This window comes from Sapajus apella, unplaced genomic scaffold (genome assembly GCF_009761245.1).
Source record: "Sapajus apella isolate SASKATOON/1434 unplaced genomic scaffold, GSC_monkey_1.0 scaffold144, whole genome shotgun sequence".
Taxonomy (NCBI): domain Eukaryota; kingdom Metazoa; phylum Chordata; class Mammalia; order Primates; family Cebidae; genus Sapajus; species Sapajus apella.
This window is the reverse complement of record NW_022437084.1, coordinates 2,958,075-2,974,317: the sequence shown is the minus strand read 5'-3', so window position 1 is coordinate 2,974,317 and position 16,243 is coordinate 2,958,075. Positions and strand designations below refer to the sequence as shown.

Here is a 16,243-nt window from a genome sequence, read left to right as displayed (position 1 = left end):
ACACACACACACACACACACACACACACACACACACACACACACACACCCCCCCAAATAACAGGAAGCTGGCTGGGCGTGGTGGCTCACGCCTGTAATCCCAACACTTTGGGAGGCCAACACAGGCAGATCACGAGGTCAAGAGACAGAGACCATCCTGGCCAACGTGGTGAAACGCCATCTCTGTTAAAAATACAAAAAATTAGCTGGAGTGCGCCTGTAATCCCTGCTACTCGAGAGGCTGAGGCAGGAGCATCACTTGAACCCAGGTGGCAGAGGTCTACACACACACACACACACACACACACTACTCGAGAGGCTGAGGCAGGAGCATCACTTGAACCCAGGTGGCAGAGGTCTACACACACACACACACACACACACACACACACACACACACACCAGAAAACGACTGTCCCCAAATCCAGAAAAAGAAACAGAAAAACCCTGCACAACCAGAAGGGGAAGAAAATGAGGGTCTCAGGCCAGGAGAAGCCCGGAAATCCAAAGGACGAGGAAAAGAAAACAGACAGGGAATCTCCACCAGGAAATGAAGATTTATGGTCATGAAAAGAGCAGGCAGGCCACACGAAGCCCAGGAAACGGGAAAAGAAACCAGGGGAGATGAAGAGGCCTTCACAGCACGAGATGGGGAAGAAGGGAAAGAATGAGACCGCCAGGAAGAGGGAAAGGAGGGACAGGAGCTGAGGGAAGGGAGGGGACAAGAACAGTAGCCAAGGGAGAGGACCGACGGCTCATCCTTCCCGCCATCCTGAGCGAAACCTTTAGCCCATCCATGCCACCACTCCCTGCCCCGGGTCTCAGCGACTGCTTCACCATCCCTATCCAGCTCCCTTTGTGGCCACTGACTCCCCACCCAAGATGCCTGCACGCTCTGCCCCGTCCAGGGGTCCCTCACCTGAGGCCTCTGTCCCTCTCTCTCTCTGTGTCTCTGTCCCCCCGCCTGTGTTTCTGTCCCTCTCTCTCTGGGTCTCTGTCCCCCTCTCTCTCTGGGTCTCTGTCCCCCTCTCTCTCTGGGTCTCTGTCCCCCTCTCTCTGGGCCTCTGTCCCCCTCTCTCTGGGTCTCTGTCCCTCTCTCTCTCTGTCCCCCTCTCTCTCTCTGGGTCTCTGTCCCCCTCTCTTTCTGGGTCTCTGTCCCCCTCTCTCTCTGGGTCTCTGGTCCCTCTCTCTCTCGGTCTCTGTGCCCCCTCTCTCTCTAGGTCTCTGTCCCCCTCCGTTTCTGGGTCTCTGTCCCCCTCCCTCTCTGGGTCTCTGTCCCCCTCCCTCTCTGGGTCTCTGTCCCCCTCTCTCTGGGTCTCTGTCCCCTTCTGTCTCTGGGTCTCTGTCCCTCTCTCTCTGGGTCTCAATCCTCCTGACAAGTCTCTGTCCCCCTCTCAGGATGTCTCCGTTGGTCCCTACCTTCAACTTGGACTGTATTTCCCTCGATTTCCTTCGGGCCAAAACCTGGATGTGACTAGAAACCTGGAAGGATCAACACAGAAGCAGATTCAGGCCGCGGGCTCCTGCCCTGTGCTCACTGCCCCTTCTCTCCCCACAGGTGCCTCACGGAGCTGCTGCAACACGAAAGGTGACAAACACATTGAAGACAAGGCCAGATGCGGTGGCCTGTAACCCAGCATTTTGGGAAGCTGAGGCGGGTGGATCACAAGGTCAGGAGTTCAAAACCAGCCTGGCCAACATGGTGAAACCCCATCTCTACTAAAAATACAAAAATTAGCCAGACGTGCTGGTGGCGCATGCCTGTAATCCCAGCTACTGGGGAGGCTGAGGCAGGAGAATTGCTTGAACCCAGGGGCAGAGGTTGCAGTGAGTCGAGATCCCACCATTGTATTCTAGCCTAGGCGACAAGAGCGAGATTTTGTCTCAAAAAAAAAAAAAAAAAAAAAAAACCCACACTGAAGATGAGGACCAACTCGGGATCGTGCGAACACAGATGTCCATAAAGGAGCTGACGAACACTACAGATCCTCCCCGGGCCCATCCCACCCAGGCTTCCTTCCCCTCCACCATGCTCTCCGTGGCTCCTCTGGCTCTAAAACAACTGCTAGAAAAACGATCGATCCCCAAATAGGCACAGTGAGAGCACGCTAACAGACATGCTGTTACAGTTCAGATGTTTGTCCCCTCCAAATCTCATGCTGAAATGCGATCTCCAATGCTGGAGGTGAGGCCTGGTGGGATCGGATCATGGAGGCAAACCCCTCATGAATGGCTTAGCACCATCTCCTTGATGATGACTGACTTCTCTTTCAGTTCACTCAATATCTGGTTGTTTAGGCCAGGCGCAGTGGTTCATGCCTGTAATCCCAGAAACTTTGGGAGGCCGAGGTAGGTGGATCACCTGAGGTTGGGAGTTTACCAGCCTGAGACAAACATGGAGAAAGCCCGTCTCTATTAAAAATACAAAATTGGCCGGGCGCGGTGGCTCAAGCCTGTAATCCCAGCACTTTGGGAGGCCGAGGCGGGTGGATGACGAGGTCAAGAGATCAAGACCATCCTGGTCAACACGGTGAAACCCTGTCTCTACTAAAACTACAAAAAATTAGCTGGGCATGGTGGCGCGTGCCTGTAGTCCCAGCTACTCAGGAAGCTGAGGCAGAAGAATTGCCTGAACCCAGGAGGCGGAGGTTGCGGTGAGCCGAGATCGCGCCATTGCACTCCAGCCTGGGAAACAAGAGTGAAACTCCGTCTCAAAAAAAAAAAAAAAAAAATTAGCCAGGCGTGGTGGTACATGCCTATAATCCCTGCGACTCGGGAGGCTGAGACAGAATTGTTTGAACCCGGGAGGTGGAGGTTGCAGTGAGCCAAGATCGCTCCACTGCACTCCAGCCTGGGTAACAGAGCTAGACTCCATTTCAAAAAAATAAATAAACAAATATATAAATAGCCGGGCGCGGTGGCTCACGCCTGTAATCCCAGCACTTTGGGAGGCTGAGGTGGGTGGATCACGAGGTCAAGAGGTCGAGACCATCCTGGTCAACATGGTGAAACCCCGTCTCTACTAAAACCACAAAAAATTAGCTGGGCATGGTGGCGCGTGCCTGTAATCCCAGCTACTCAGGAGGCTGAGGCAGGAGAATTGCCTGAACCCAGGAGGCGGAGGTTGCAGTGAGCCGATATCGCGCCATTGCACTCCAGCCTGGGTAACAAAAGCAAAACTCTGTCTCAAAAAAAAAAAAAAAAAAAATCAAAAACAAAAACAAAAACAAAAAACAAATATATAAATAACCCAGCCTAGGGTAATTCTTCATAGCAACACCAATCGATTAATGCACACACCGAGAAGACAGATGAAAGCACAGGAACTAGCTTCTTTTCTTTTCTTTTTTTTTTTTTTTTTTTTTTACAGTTTTCTCTCCTTTCGCCCAGGCTGGAGTGCAGTGGCGCTGTCTGGCTCACGGCAACCTCCGCCTCCCGGATTCAAGCAATTCTCCTGCCTCAGCCTCCAGAGTAGCTGGGATTACAGGCATGTGCCACCCCGGCTAATTTTGTATTTTTAGTAGAGACGGGGGTTTCTCCATGTTGGTCAGGCTGTTCTCAAACTCCCCACCTCAGGCGATCTGCCCACCTCGGCCTCCCAAAGTGCTGGGATTACAGGTGTGAGAAACTGCGCCCAGCCCCTTTTTTTTTTTTAAAGACTCAGTCTCGCTTTTGTCCGTCACGCTGCAGTGCAACGACATTATCTCGGCTCACTGCAACCTCCGCCTCCCAGGTTCAAGCGATTCTCCTGCCTCAGCCTCCTGAGTAGCTGGGATTACAGGCACCTGCCACTATACCTGGCTAACTTTTGTATTTTCAGTAGAGATGGGGTTTCACTACGTTGGCCAGGCTGGTCTTGAACTCCTGACCTCAGGTGATCCGCCCACCTCAGCCTCGCAAAGTGCTGGGATTACAGGCGTGAGCCACCGTGCCGGGCCAGGAACCAGTTTCTTCCTTGAAGCTGAACCTGCCCATAGGAGGATGACCCTAAGACCGGCCCATCCCAGACAGGAGCCCACAAGTCAGTTCTGAGACCTGTTTTCGAGTTCGGGTCTTCCCCGTTCTCAGCTTGATGTAGCGGGCGATCAGTTCATTTCGACCTGAGGATTCAAAGAAGTCACAGAGTTAGACCTTCAGCAGAACTTCCCCACAGCAAGGACACCAGAGAAGAGAGCAGCAAGGGTCCCCAAAGGTCTGCAGTAACTGGCTGTGGGTCCCCTCCGCTACATGGAAGCCGTACTGCTTGGGTTCAAATCCCAGCTCCATCACGCACTAGCTCTGTGTGACCATAAGCAAATCACTTAACCTATCTGCGCCTCAGTTTCCTCATCTGTGCAATGGTGATGCTAGCTCCTACTTCAGAGTCATTGTGAGGCTGTAATAAATGTTCCCATGAGCAACTGTTAGAGCTCCATAAGCACTGTTTACTGTCATTATTCATGGGGGGTGGGGGCAGGGCAAAAGACAGGAGCAGACTCACCATACATCTTGCCTTCATCGGACAAAATAATTTTCCGGCGGCCGCAGGGTGGGTAGATGGCCAGGGCCTCCTGGAAGCTCTGCTCAATGTCTGGACTCCACACCCCCTCTGCATCCGGGCCCCCATCACCCCCGGCCCCCTCACTGCCGCCGGTACCCTCCTCACTGCCTTCCTCACTGCCCGTCCAGCCGCTGCCATCATCCAGGGGGGCCCCAGGCCGGGGTTCCCCCATCTGGGCCTGGAGAACACAGAACTCAGCAAGCTTCCCCCGAACCCCACCCTCCAGGGACTTGAAGCTGAGAGGGCTGGGCCACCGGACCGCTGGGTCTCCAGGAGGAGGGAGCTGGGGGCCTGGACTCTTGGGTCTGAGGGAGGAGGAGCTAGGGGGTACTCCTGGGTCTGAGGGAGGAGGGGCTGGGGGCCTGGACTCCTGGGTCTGAGGGAGGAGGGGCTGGGGGCCTGGACTCCTGAGTCTGAGGGAGGAGAAGGAGCTGGATTTCTAGGAAAGCCGAGAATGGAAGTGTTCTCTGAGTTTGCAGAGGAACTTGAATTGTGATGAAGTCAACCACATTGATTACACTAGAGTGATTACCCCAGAGGAATGCCAAGGGCCATGAGGGCTAAAGGTTAGGGTATGAATTATGGGTTTAAAACAGACAGGAGGCAAGAGCTAGTGGCGGGGAAGGAGGGTGTGGTGAAACTTTCCCCGTCCCACCCCCAGAACAGGTGCGAGGATGTGAGCAGCAGCTGCAAGAAGAAAGAGGGGCCAAGTAAGGTTGGGAGAAGGCCTAGAGAGAGAGGGGGACAGATCCAGAGAGAGAGGGGGACAGAGACCCAGAGAAAGGGGACAGAGACCCAGAGAGAGGGGGCTAGAGACCCAGAGAGAGAGGGAGACAGACCCAGAGAGAGAGGGGGACAGAGACCCAGAGAGAGGGGGGACAGAGACCCAGAGAGGAGATGGTGGGGTGGAGGGAGGAAGTGGGGGACAGAGACCCAGAGAGAGAAAGAGAAAGAGATCCAGAGAGAGGGCGACAAGAGACCCAGATAGAGAGACGGAGACCTAGAGAGGGCAGGGACAGAGACTCAGGGCAGCAGCTGAGGCCGAGACCAGGAGAGACCCACAGAACCACAGGCTGAGGGACAGGGGCGCCCTGCCATCAGGAGAGCCAGAACAAAGGGCCCAGGCGTCCCCTCCCCCAGCTTCCCACAACCCCCATCAGGGGAGGTGCCGGCCGGCCAGGGCGACACCCCTCCGGCCCCGAGCCCCGCCCCTCTCCTCCCCTCCCCCGTGCGCCGTGGGCTCAGATCCAACTCTAGTTCCCAGCGACTTTCCGGAGGCCGGGAACAGGGAAAACTTTTTCCAATACAGTCAGATCCCGCCTCCCCGGAGGCTCCATGTCCTCCACAGCTTTCCCAGGACCCCAGAGTCCAGGCCCCCATTCCCCTCCTCTCGCGGACCCTAGCAGACAAAGACCCCAGGCCAAGCCCACTGACGCTGCGGCGTTCAGGACCCCCGTAGGCCAAAATCCCAGCCCAGCCCTCCCCCATGTGGCCAGACAAAGGGACGGTGGAGCCGGGTAAGAAAGGTCCCCCTAATTTCCCGCCCCAGACCCTAAACCTCCAAAGAGGCAAGACTTAAGAACCAGAAAGCCCCGTCACCTCCCCTAGGCCACCCCAGAGGCTCTCCCTTCTTCGTAAGAAGGACCAGATGCCCCCAAGATTACACACTGGGTCCTTCTCACTCCAAAGTGACACCGCGCAGACACTCGCACGCCCCACACCCCGCCAGCGCCCTCGGCCCGCACCCGCTCCTTTGCGCACGCCCAAACTCAGACCCAGCCGCAGGCGCCCTAACTCCGACCAGAGTTCCCAATCCTCCCTAAGGCTGGGTCTGGGGCGCAAACTCGGGGCCCCGGGCAAAAAGAGGGCGGCAAGCCGTTCGGAGAGGGTCCCGCAAACGCACGGCTCACCTCTTAACCAGCCACTCCCCACCCCAACTCACACACCCCAAAGCAGGATCCCCGACTCCCGCCGGTGCCTTCCTACCTCCCGGCCAGGGGCTGGGGAGCCGCGGGCGGGCGGGGCGCTGCGAGGGAGAAAGTTGCCGGGAGCTTTGTTTGGGAAAAGTGGGAGGGACCGGAGGGGGGGCGGGCCCGGGCGGCAGACAGCGGGAAGGGGTATCCGACGGTGACAGTTTGGGGGAGGATTTTTGCTTCGGGAGAAATAAGTCTATCTCGGGGCTGGTAGATTTGGATGCTTGGGAAAGGAGCGAGGTTGGGGCTTCCGACTCCAGGTGGGAGGGAAGAGGTTGATGGGAGCCAGGAACCCCTGGTCTGAGGGAGGAGAGGCTAGGGGCTGGGACTCCTGGGTCTGGGGGAGTATGGGGCTGGAGATACGGACTCCTGAGTCTGAGAAGGGACGGGGCTGGGGTTTCTGGAATCCCGGCTACCCTCTAGTGTTTGTGTATTGGGGAGTGTGGAAGTGATACGAGTATAATGAATCTTTACTGTTCAGCCCTGCTTTTTTTTTTTTTTTTTTTTTTTTGAGGATTGGGGTCTCGGAATGGGTTTCCTATGACAACACGGTGTAATCTCAACACAGTTAAGAGTCGTGGGCAAGATCACCGGGAGTTTATTGGAGGCCCACGTAGGTGCAGATTCCTCATCCACAAGCGTTAGTGGACTAGAGGTGGCTGGCGGCTGTCCCAGGACCGGGAAGAGAGCCCTGGCGCCTTGAGGAAAGACGGCTTAGGGCCCGGCTCCTTATGGGTGAAGGGCTGGGTGTTCAAAATTACGGGACTAGAGGGCGCTAGGGTCCGGACCTGGGGTCCTCAGGGAAAAGGGAACTCGGATTCCGGTTTCCCTGGAAGATGAAATAGACGACTGGATTTAGGGTTTCCGGAGAGAACGGGACGTTTTAGTGGAACCGGAGCGGGAAAACCAGAAGGGATACGGAGAAAAAACTCCCGAGACAGATACAAAATTAGAGTGAGAACTAAAAGGGCTGCTCGTCAGAGCATATAGAGCCTTAAAAAATAAATAAATAAATATAAATAAATAAATAAAAGGGCTTCTCGGATTCCGGCGTCTCCAGCAGGAGGAGCCTAGGACTGGCACTCCGGTGCCAAGGGCAAGATCTGGAGAGCAGGGGCGTGGCCCACGTGCAGGGGCGTGGCGTTAAGCCAAGGGGCGTGGCCACCTGCGATTGGGCGGAACTCCGAAAAGAGGGCCGCAATCAGAAAACGCAGACAGGACTGGGCCCCCAGGGCTCCGGTCAACCGACAGGGGCGTGGTCTGATTGTGTGGGCGTGGCCAGGCACTGAACTCGCCGCTCTTGCTTAAGAGGTGTGGTGAACGAAGAATGGGGGGTGGCTCTGTCACCAAGGGCGAGGTCATGAAGAAGAGGCTGAGGCTCCAGGGTGAGACCAGCAAGTTTGAGGCGTGGTCAAACAATAGGGGCGTGGCTAGCGCTCGTAGAGAGCAACCAACGCTCGAGACCAGACCTGGGCTCGAGACTAGAACTGTTTGGCTTTAACAGTCCGTGGGCGGCCGGAGTTCGGGAGTCCAGTGAACGGGCTGTGGTCTAGCATAAAGGCGGAACCCAGAAGAAGGGGCGGGGCGTGGTAGAAGGTGAGGATTGCGATCTGGTCGTGAATGTGGGCAAAAGTGAGGAAACAGACCATTGGATCTGCCCGGGCGCTGTAGCTCACGCCTGTAATCCCAGCACTCTGGGAGGCCCAGGTGGGCAGATCGCCTAAGATCAGGAGTTCGAGACCAGCCTAGGCAATGTGTCGAAACCCTGTCTTTACAAAAAAATACGAAAATTAGCCGGGCATGGTGGTGCAAGCCTGTGGTCTCAGCTACTTCGGGGGGCTGAGGTGGGAGAATCACCTGAGACTGGGGAGGTCGAGGCTGCACTGAGCTGTGATTGTGCCACTGTACTCCAGCCTGGGCGACAGAGTCTGGATCTCAAAAAATAATAATAAAAAAAAGAACCCAGAAGAACCGGACCTGGGAGAAGAGGGGGCCTGGCAGGGTGGAGGGTGTGGGAGTAGAAGAAAGGAGCAGTGGGGGAAATAAGTGCAGTGTGGGAGTTGCCTGGACTGGGAAGGCAGCTTGGGCAAGGAGCTGGAGAGGGGCGTCTTGGGTGGGGCCATGGTCACTGTGGGGGTGGTGGGAACCGTGAGGAGGTGGGGCTCTGACCTGGACCCTTGCCACAGCCTCCCCGCCTCCCCCCGCAATGCGGTACCCACTGGTCCTGCTGCTGCTCCTCTCTGCCCTGGTGACCCCCTCCACTGCAGCACCTATCCACGATGCTGATGCCCAAGAGAGCTCCTTTGGTCTTACAGGCCTCCAAAGCCTGCTCCAAGGCTTTAGCCGACTTTTCCTGAAAGTAAGCAATGGCGGGGGTGTGGGGGGGGAGGAGTATTAAGAAGAGGTTCAAGCACACAGACTGGGAGATGGTTCAGGGGGACAGACAGGACAAGAGTCAATGAGACAGAGAGACAGGGCAACAGGAAGACCAAGGGATAGCAAGAGGGAAGGGGCCGAGTACGGTGGCAAATTTCTGTAATCACAGCACTTTGGGAGGCCAAGGCAGGAGGATCACTAGAGCCCAGTAGTTGGAGACCAGCCTGGGCAACATAGTGAGACCCTCACCTGTACAAAAAAAAAAAAAAATTAGTCACACATAGTAGCATGTTCCTGTAACCCCAGCTGCTTGGGAGGCTGAGGTGGAAGGGTCCTTTGAGCCCAGGAGGTCTTGACTGCAGTGAGCCATGATCAGGCCACTGCACTCCAGCCTGGGTGACAGACCAAGAAGACCCTGTCCCTAAATAAATAAATATATACATGCATAAATAAGAGAGGAAAGGTAACACGCAAGGAGAGAGGGAGATGGGAAAGAGACAAGAGACTGGGGAATGGCCAGGCACGGTGGCTCACGCCTGTAATCCCAGCACTTTGGGAGGCTGAGGTGGGCAGATCATAAGGTCAGGAGTTCAAGACCAGCCTGGCCAACATGATAAAAACCCCATCTCTAAAAAAAATAAGAATTAAAAAAATTAGGTGGGTGCAGTGGTGTGCACCTGTAATCCCAGCTACTTGGGAGGCAGAGGCAGGAGAATCACTTGAACCCAGGAAGCACAGGTTGCAGTAAGCCAAGATCATACCACTGCACCCCAGCCTGGGCAACAGAGTAAGACTTTGTCTCAAAAAAAAATAAAAGAGACTGGGGAAAGAGATAGGAGGAGAGGGGGTTGGGGACAGAAGAGGGGCAGGGATAGTAAGGCAAAGAGACTGAGAATAGAGACAGAATAGATGGGGGATGGAGGCCAGAGGTTAGGCCCTAAGTGTTGGAACGCAGAAAGTAAAAGGGATGGGAGGGACAAGGGGCAAGGCCTCGGGGACATCCTAGAAGGGGCTGTACTGGGGAGATGTAAGGTCCAGCAGCTCACCAGTCCCTCCTCCGGCCACAGGATGACCTGCTTCGGGGCATGGACAGCTTCTTCTCTGCCCCCATGGACTTCTGGGCCCTCCCTAGGAACTACCACCAAGAGGAGAACAAGGAGCACCAGCTGGGAAACAACACCATCTCCAGCCACCTCCAGATAGACAAGGTGCCTGTGCAGGGAAGCCCTTCCTGAAGTTCCCTTGGGATCCTTCCATCCCTCCATCCCTTGTGCTGCAGTATCAGTTGGGAGGGAAGGAGGCCAGAGGAGGAAAGCAGGTTTGCTCTCACTCTCTCATCTGGTCCTCACAGGTGACAGACAACAAGACAGGAGAGGTGCTGATCTCTGAGAAGGTGGTGGCATCCATCCAGCCAGCAGAGGGGAACTTCAAGGGTGACTGGAAGGTTAGGACATGCCCCACCCTCAGAGTATCCAGGCCTCAACATTTTCTTTTTTTCTTTTCTTTTTTAAAGCAGAGTCTCGGCCAGGAGTGGTGGCTCACACCTGTAATCCCAGCACTTTGGGAGGCCGAGGTGGGTGGATCATGAGGTCAGGAGTTCGAGACCAGCCTGCCCAGCATGGTGAAACCCTGTTTCTACTAAAAATACAAAACAATTGGCTGCGCGTGGCGGCGAGCACCTGTAGTTCCAGCTACTCGGGAGGCTGAGGCAGGAAAATTGCTTGAACGCAGGAGATGGTTGCGGTGAACCAAGATCGCCCTACTGCACTCTAGCCTTGGGGACAGAGTGAGACTCCGTCTCCAAAAAATATATATCAAAAAGTAGTCAGGTGTGGTGGCACGTGCCATGGTTCCAGCTACTCAGAAGGCTGAGGTGGGAGGATTGCTTCAGCCAAGGAGGTTGAGGCTACAGTGGGCCCAGATCATGCCATTGCACTCTAGCCTGGGCAATAGAGAGAGATACTCTGTCTCAAAAAAATTTCAAACCTACAGAAAATGTGTTTTGTTTTTGTTTTTGTTTTGTTTTGAGGATATACCAAGTAAAAAATGTTTTTTATTTATTTATTTATTTTTTTTTGGAGCCTCACTCTGTTGCCCAGGCTGGAGTGTAGTGGCATCATCTTTGCTCACCGCAATCTCCACCTTCCAGATTCAAGCGATTCTCCTGCCTTAGCCTCCCCAGTAGCTGGGACTACAAGCGCCTACCACCATGCCCGGCTAATTTTTGTATTTTTAGTAGAAACCAGGTTTCACCATATTGACCAGGATGGTCTTGATCTCCTGACCTTGTGATCCACCTGCCTCAGCCTCCCAAAGTGCTGGGATTACAGGCAAGAAAAGTTTTTTTTTAATAATACAATAAATATACCTATAGTCTCTTTTCCATAAACCAAAATTTCTCGAGGTTGGCGTAATTGGCACGTGGGGCTGAAGAATCTGTTGTGGAGCTGCCCTGTGCACTGTAGGATATTTGATAACACCCCTGGGCTTTACCCATGAGAGAGAAGTAGGCTCCTGCCAGGCGCAGTGGCTCACGCCTGTAATCCCAGCACTTTGGGAGGCTGAAGCGGGTGGATCACGAGGTCAGGGGTTTGAGACCAGCCTGGCCAACATAGTGAAACCGGCCTCTGCCTCCAAATAGCTGGGATTACAGGCACACACCACCAAACCCAACTAATTTTTGTATTTTTAGTAGAGTCAGGGTTTCACCATGTTGGCCAGGCTGGTCTCGAACTCCTGACCTCAAATGATCCACCACCTCAGCCTCCCAAAGTGCTGGGATGACAGGCGTGAGCCACCCGTGCCTGGCCTATCAAGCTGTTAGTACAGTATTACTTCACTAGGGCTGCCATAACAAAGTACCACAAAGCCGGGCGCAGTGGCTCACACCTGTAATCCTAGCACTTTGGGAGGCCAAGGTGGGTGGATTACCTGAGGTCAGGAGTTCAAGACCAGCCTGGCCAACATGGTGAAAACCCATCTTAAAAAAAAAAAACAAAGTACCACAAACTGGGTGGCTCTAACAGAAATTGATGGTCTCACAATTCTGGAAGCTGAACATTGAAGATCAAGGTGTCAGCAGGGGTGGTTCCTTCTGAGGCTGTGAGGGACAATCTGGTGCTTTGCTGGCCACCTTTGGTGTTCTTTGGTTATGATCTCTGCCTTTGTCTCCATCTGCTGTACTCCTGTGTGCATCTGTGTCCGAATTTTCCCTTTGCATAAGAACACTAGTCACAGGCTGGGTGCGATGGCTCACACCTGTAATCCCAGCACTTTGGAAGGCTGGGGTGGGCAGATCACCTGAGGTTAGGAGTTTAAGACCAGCCTGGCCAATGTGGTAAAACCCCATCTCTACTAAAAATGGAAAAAGTAGCTGGCATGGTGGTGTGCCCCTGTAATCCCAGCTACTCTGGAGACTGTGGTGGGAGAACTGTCTGAACCCGGGAGGCAGAGGCTGCAGCGAACTGAGATTGTGCCACTGCACTCCAGCCATGGCAACAGAGCCAGACCCCATCTCAAAAAAAAAAAAAAAAAAAAAAAGAACACCAGTTATGTTGGATTAGGGCCAAATCTAATGACCTCATCTTCACTAACTATCTGCAATGACCCTAGTTCCAAATAAGGCCACATTCTGAGGTATTAGAGGTTAGGATTTCAAAATATCAATTTGGGGAGGAAACAATGTAGTTTTTTTTTTACTGGATCTTGCACTGTCACCCGGGCTGGAATGCAGTGGCATGATCTCGGCTCACTGCAGGCTCCGCCTCCCGGGTTCAAGCGATTCTCCCACCTCAGCCTCCCAAGTAGCTAGGATTACAGGCATGTGCCATCATGCCTGGCTATTTGTTGTATTTTTAGTAGAGATGGGGTTTTGTCATGTTGGCCAGGATGATCTCCAACTCCTGACCTTGTGATCTCTGCCCACCCTAGTCTCCCAAAGTGCTGGGATTACAGGGGTGAGCCACTGAGCCTGGTCAGAAGGAAACAATTTAACCGACAACAGTCTCCTCCAGGGCTTCTCAGACCTCATCAACTAAAAGGCAGACTCTGATTCAGCAGGTCTGGGTGGGGTGGGACCCATTAATTTGTATACTCACAACAGCAGCCCACCCTTTGAACTGCAAGGACCAAACGGACGCTCGGTCTGTATTCAAACTTCCTCCCTTGACTCAAAGCTGTCCTTGAAAGCTTTTGATCCAGGATCAATGAAGGATCACACACTGCATTTGTGGTCCTGAGTCTTCAGTAAACCCAAGAGTTTTTAGTCCCAAAGTGCTTTGTACATTTTAAACTGCTAGCCTCTAAACCTCAGAGAGGATTTAACCCTAAAGTGCTCTGTAATCCCAACAGGCATTATAATCCCTGAAGTGCTCTATTACCTCCCTTCTGAAAGCCCCCAAATGAATTTCCGTCCCAAAGCATTCTATAAACCTCAGAGTATTTTTAGTCCTTAAGTGTAAACCCAAGTGCTTTGTAAACCTCAAACAGGGCTTTTGAAACCAAAAAGCACCCTGTCATCTGCAAAGTGGGCTGAATAGGTCAGTGGGGACTGGCCATCCTGGGGTGCTGTTTGGAGTATGAAAGGGTCTCCTTGTTCTTCCTCCCCAGGTACCCAGGATGGAGGAGAAGGAGGCCCTGGTGCCCATCCGGAAGGCCATGAACAGCTTCCATGCAGAACTCCATCCCCGGGTGGCCTTCTGGATCATGAAGCTGCCACAGCGGAGGTCCCACCAGGATGTCCCGGAGGGTGGCCACTGGCTTAGCGAGAAGCGACACCGCCTACAGGCCATCCGCGATGGGCTCCGTGAGGGGACCCGTGAAGATGTCTTAAAAGAGGGGACCCAGGGCTTCTCCCACTCCAGACTGTTCCCCCGAAAGACCCACTTATTGTACATCTTTAGGCCCTACCGGCAGCTGTAGGGCCCCAGGGAGCACCTCCCTGTAGCCCCCATCAGACCCCACCCCAAGCACCATATGGAAATAAAAGTTCTTATTTACATCTAACCACACCATCTCCTTTCAGGATTTGTCCCCAACCCCCTGCCAACCAGGCCACAGCAAAGCCCCCCAGTCCCAGCTCTGGGCATGACAGGTGGCTGTGCTAGCTCTTGCCTAAGTCTCCCAGGCTTGGTTTTCTCATTCAGACATCTGTCCTCTAACCCCATCTATCCACTCAGCACCCAGCCCTGTCTGCACTCTCAACTCTCAGCTTTTTTTTTTTTTTTTTGTGACAGGGTCTTCCCCTGTCACCCAGCCTGGAGTGCAGTGGCACAATCACGGCTCACTGCAGCCTCAACCTCCCAGGCTCAGGAGATCCTCTCGCCTCAGCCTCCCGAACAGCTGGGGCCACAGGTGTGCGCCGCCACGCCCAGCTAATTTTTATATTATTTGTAGAGATGGGGCCTCCTTATGTTGCTCAGGCTGGTCTTGAACTCCTAGGCTCAAGCAAACCTCCCACCTCAGCCTCTCAAAGTGCTGGGATTACAGGCTTGAGCCACTGTGCCTGGCCCCCAACTCTTTCACTCCAGTCCTGTCTGTCCTGTTGGTCCCTGTACTGTTACTGCCATAACAAATGGGCACAAACTTGGCAACTTAACACAATGCAAACAAACAAACAAAAAAACACAAATGCATTATTTCCCAGATCATCCTGGTCAGAAATCCAGGATGGCTCCACCAGCTCCCACCCGAACTCTCATTGGAAGGCTCTGGGAAGAAGCTGCTTTCAAGCTCATTCAGATTTTCGGCAGAATCGAGTTCCTGGGCTTGTGGGACTGAGGTCCCCGCGTTCTCAGTGGCTGTCTCTGGGTAACCCCCCATATAGGCACCAAGGAATAAGAGCTAAGCAGAATCCTGGCACAGTTAGGGCTTGAGGAATATCTCACTTTATAGTGTTACTACTCAGCTACTTCCTTTTATATAATCCTTTACATAATCATATATTAGTTTATAGAAATAGGGCTTGAAGAATCCCTTTATATAATCCTCTATATATAATCATATAATAGTTGATAGTATGAGTGCCTAAAGAATACTTCCCTACATATATACCTATAATTATATCTTAGTTCATAATCGGAGGAATGCCCAGAGTGGACACAGTACAGAGCATGAATTAAGGAATAAGCAGCTTATAATTGGAGGAATGCCTAGAGCAGACACAGTGCAGAGCATGATTTAAGGGAAAAACAGTTATAACAGGACAAGAATCCATGGCCCAGGTGGCAGCGTTCAGTATCGTAAAGATACTCACTGTGTGGCAGGCTTGGGGCGAGAGCCACTCCTCCCGATAAAGGAGTTGTAGGACCTCGCTCCAGCTCTTGTGGAAGGCTGCCCTCAGACCGGCAATCTACCTTGGTGACTGTGAACTTTATCAGCTCTTGCTACTATGCTGCTCTACTGTGCTGGGACTACAAGCACGCACCACCATGCCCAGCTAATTTTTTCTATTTTAGGAGAGACGGTGTTTCACCATGTTGGCCAGGATGGTCTTGATCTGCAGACCTTGCGATCCACCCACCTCAGCCTCCCAAAGTGCTGGGATTACAGGCGTGAGCCACTGTGCCTGGCCTCCATGCTCTTTTAAACAACCAGATCTGCATGAACTCAGAGCAAGAATTTATCACCAAGGGGATGGTGCTAGACTACTCATGAGGGAGATACTCCATGATCCAAATATCTCCCATCCAACACTGGGGATTACATTTTTTTTTTTTTTTTTTAGATGGAGTTTCACTCTTGTTGCCCAGGTTGGAGTACAGTGGCACAATCTCAGCTCACTGCAACCTCTACCTCCTGGGTTCAGGTGATTCTCCTACCTCAGGGTCCCGAGTAGCTGGGATTAAAGGCTCCCACTGCCACACCCACCTAATTTTTGTATTTTTGCAATAGATAGAGTTTCACTATGTTGGCCAAGATGATCTCGAACTCCTGACCTCCAGTGATCTGCCTGCCTCGGCCTCCCAAAGTGCTGGGATTACAAGCGTGAGCCACTGTGCCCAGCCAGAGATTACATTTCAACAGGAGATTTGGAGAGGACAAACATTCAAATTATTTCAATTGGTCATTTCAAAGTTACTTTACTTGTGGCCAGGTGTGGTGGCTCACACCTGTACCCCAGCATTTTGGGAGGCCGAGGTGGGTGGATCACCTGAGGTCAGGAGTTCGAGACCAGCCTGACCAACATGGCAAAACCCCATCTCTACTAACAAATAAAAAAAAATTAGCCAGGCATGGCAGCAGCTACCTGTAATTGCAGCTGCTGGGGAGGCTGAGGAAGAATCATTTGAACCTGGGAGGCAGAGGTTGCAGTGAGCCAAGATCACGCCACTGCACTCCAGCGTGGGTGACAGAGT

The 16,243-nt window shown here is 53.2% G+C and overlaps 2 protein-coding genes across 12 annotated transcripts in view; one reads left to right on the top strand and one right to left on the bottom strand.

Annotated features, from left to right (window-relative positions):
• Positions 1-6,613, bottom strand: part of TEAD2 (TEA domain transcription factor 2) — a 22,284-nt gene extending 15,671 nt beyond the window's left edge. For 5 of the 10 annotated variants that reach the window (XM_032264588.1, XM_032264596.1, XM_032264591.1 and 2 more), the window contains exons 1-4: positions 6,526-6,613; positions 4,480-4,717; positions 4,035-4,099; positions 1,419-1,481 (exon numbers count right to left, since the gene is read on the bottom strand). In XM_032264588.1, the coding sequence (XP_032120479.1) occupies positions 1,419-1,481; positions 4,035-4,099; positions 4,480-4,711 (360 nt within the window). In that variant the 5' untranslated portion in view covers positions 4,712-4,717; positions 6,526-6,613. Of the gene's footprint in view, positions 1-1,418; positions 1,482-4,034; positions 4,100-4,479; positions 4,718-6,485 lie in introns of all 10 variants that reach the window. The other 5 variants (XM_032264594.1, XM_032264590.1, XM_032264595.1 and 2 more) reach the window with 4 other exon arrangements.
• A 952-nt stretch (positions 6,614-7,565) lies between these two features.
• On the top strand, positions 7,566-13,892 carry DKKL1 (dickkopf like acrosomal protein 1). Of its 2 annotated transcripts, none has more exons than XM_032264585.1 (5): positions 7,566-8,108; positions 8,699-8,871; positions 9,956-10,096; positions 10,240-10,332; positions 13,497-13,892. In XM_032264585.1, the coding sequence occupies exons 2-5, from the start codon at positions 8,719-8,721 to the stop codon at positions 13,806-13,808; spliced, it is 699 nt and encodes a 232-aa protein (XP_032120476.1). In that variant the 5' UTR covers positions 7,566-8,108; positions 8,699-8,718; the 3' UTR covers positions 13,809-13,892. The 2 variants fall into 2 exon arrangements, with proteins under 2 accessions (XP_032120476.1, XP_032120475.1); XM_032264584.1 differs by having other exon boundaries at positions 7,567-8,108; positions 9,950-10,096.
• Positions 13,893-16,243: the final 2,351 nt, after the last annotated feature.

Excerpts from the sequence above, each read along its gene's own strand:
- DKKL1 (XM_032264584.1), top strand. The coding sequence starts at position 8,719 with ATGCGGTACCCACTGGTCCTGCTGCTGCTCCTCTCTGCCCTGGTGACC. Across the intron at positions 8,872-9,949 it reads TTAGCCGACTTTTCCTGAAA|CCACAGGATGACCTGCTTCG; the intron begins GTAAGCAATGGC and ends TCCCTCCTCCGG. Across the intron at positions 10,097-10,239 it reads GCCACCTCCAGATAGACAAG|GTGACAGACAACAAGACAGG; the intron begins GTGCCTGTGCAG and ends TGGTCCTCACAG.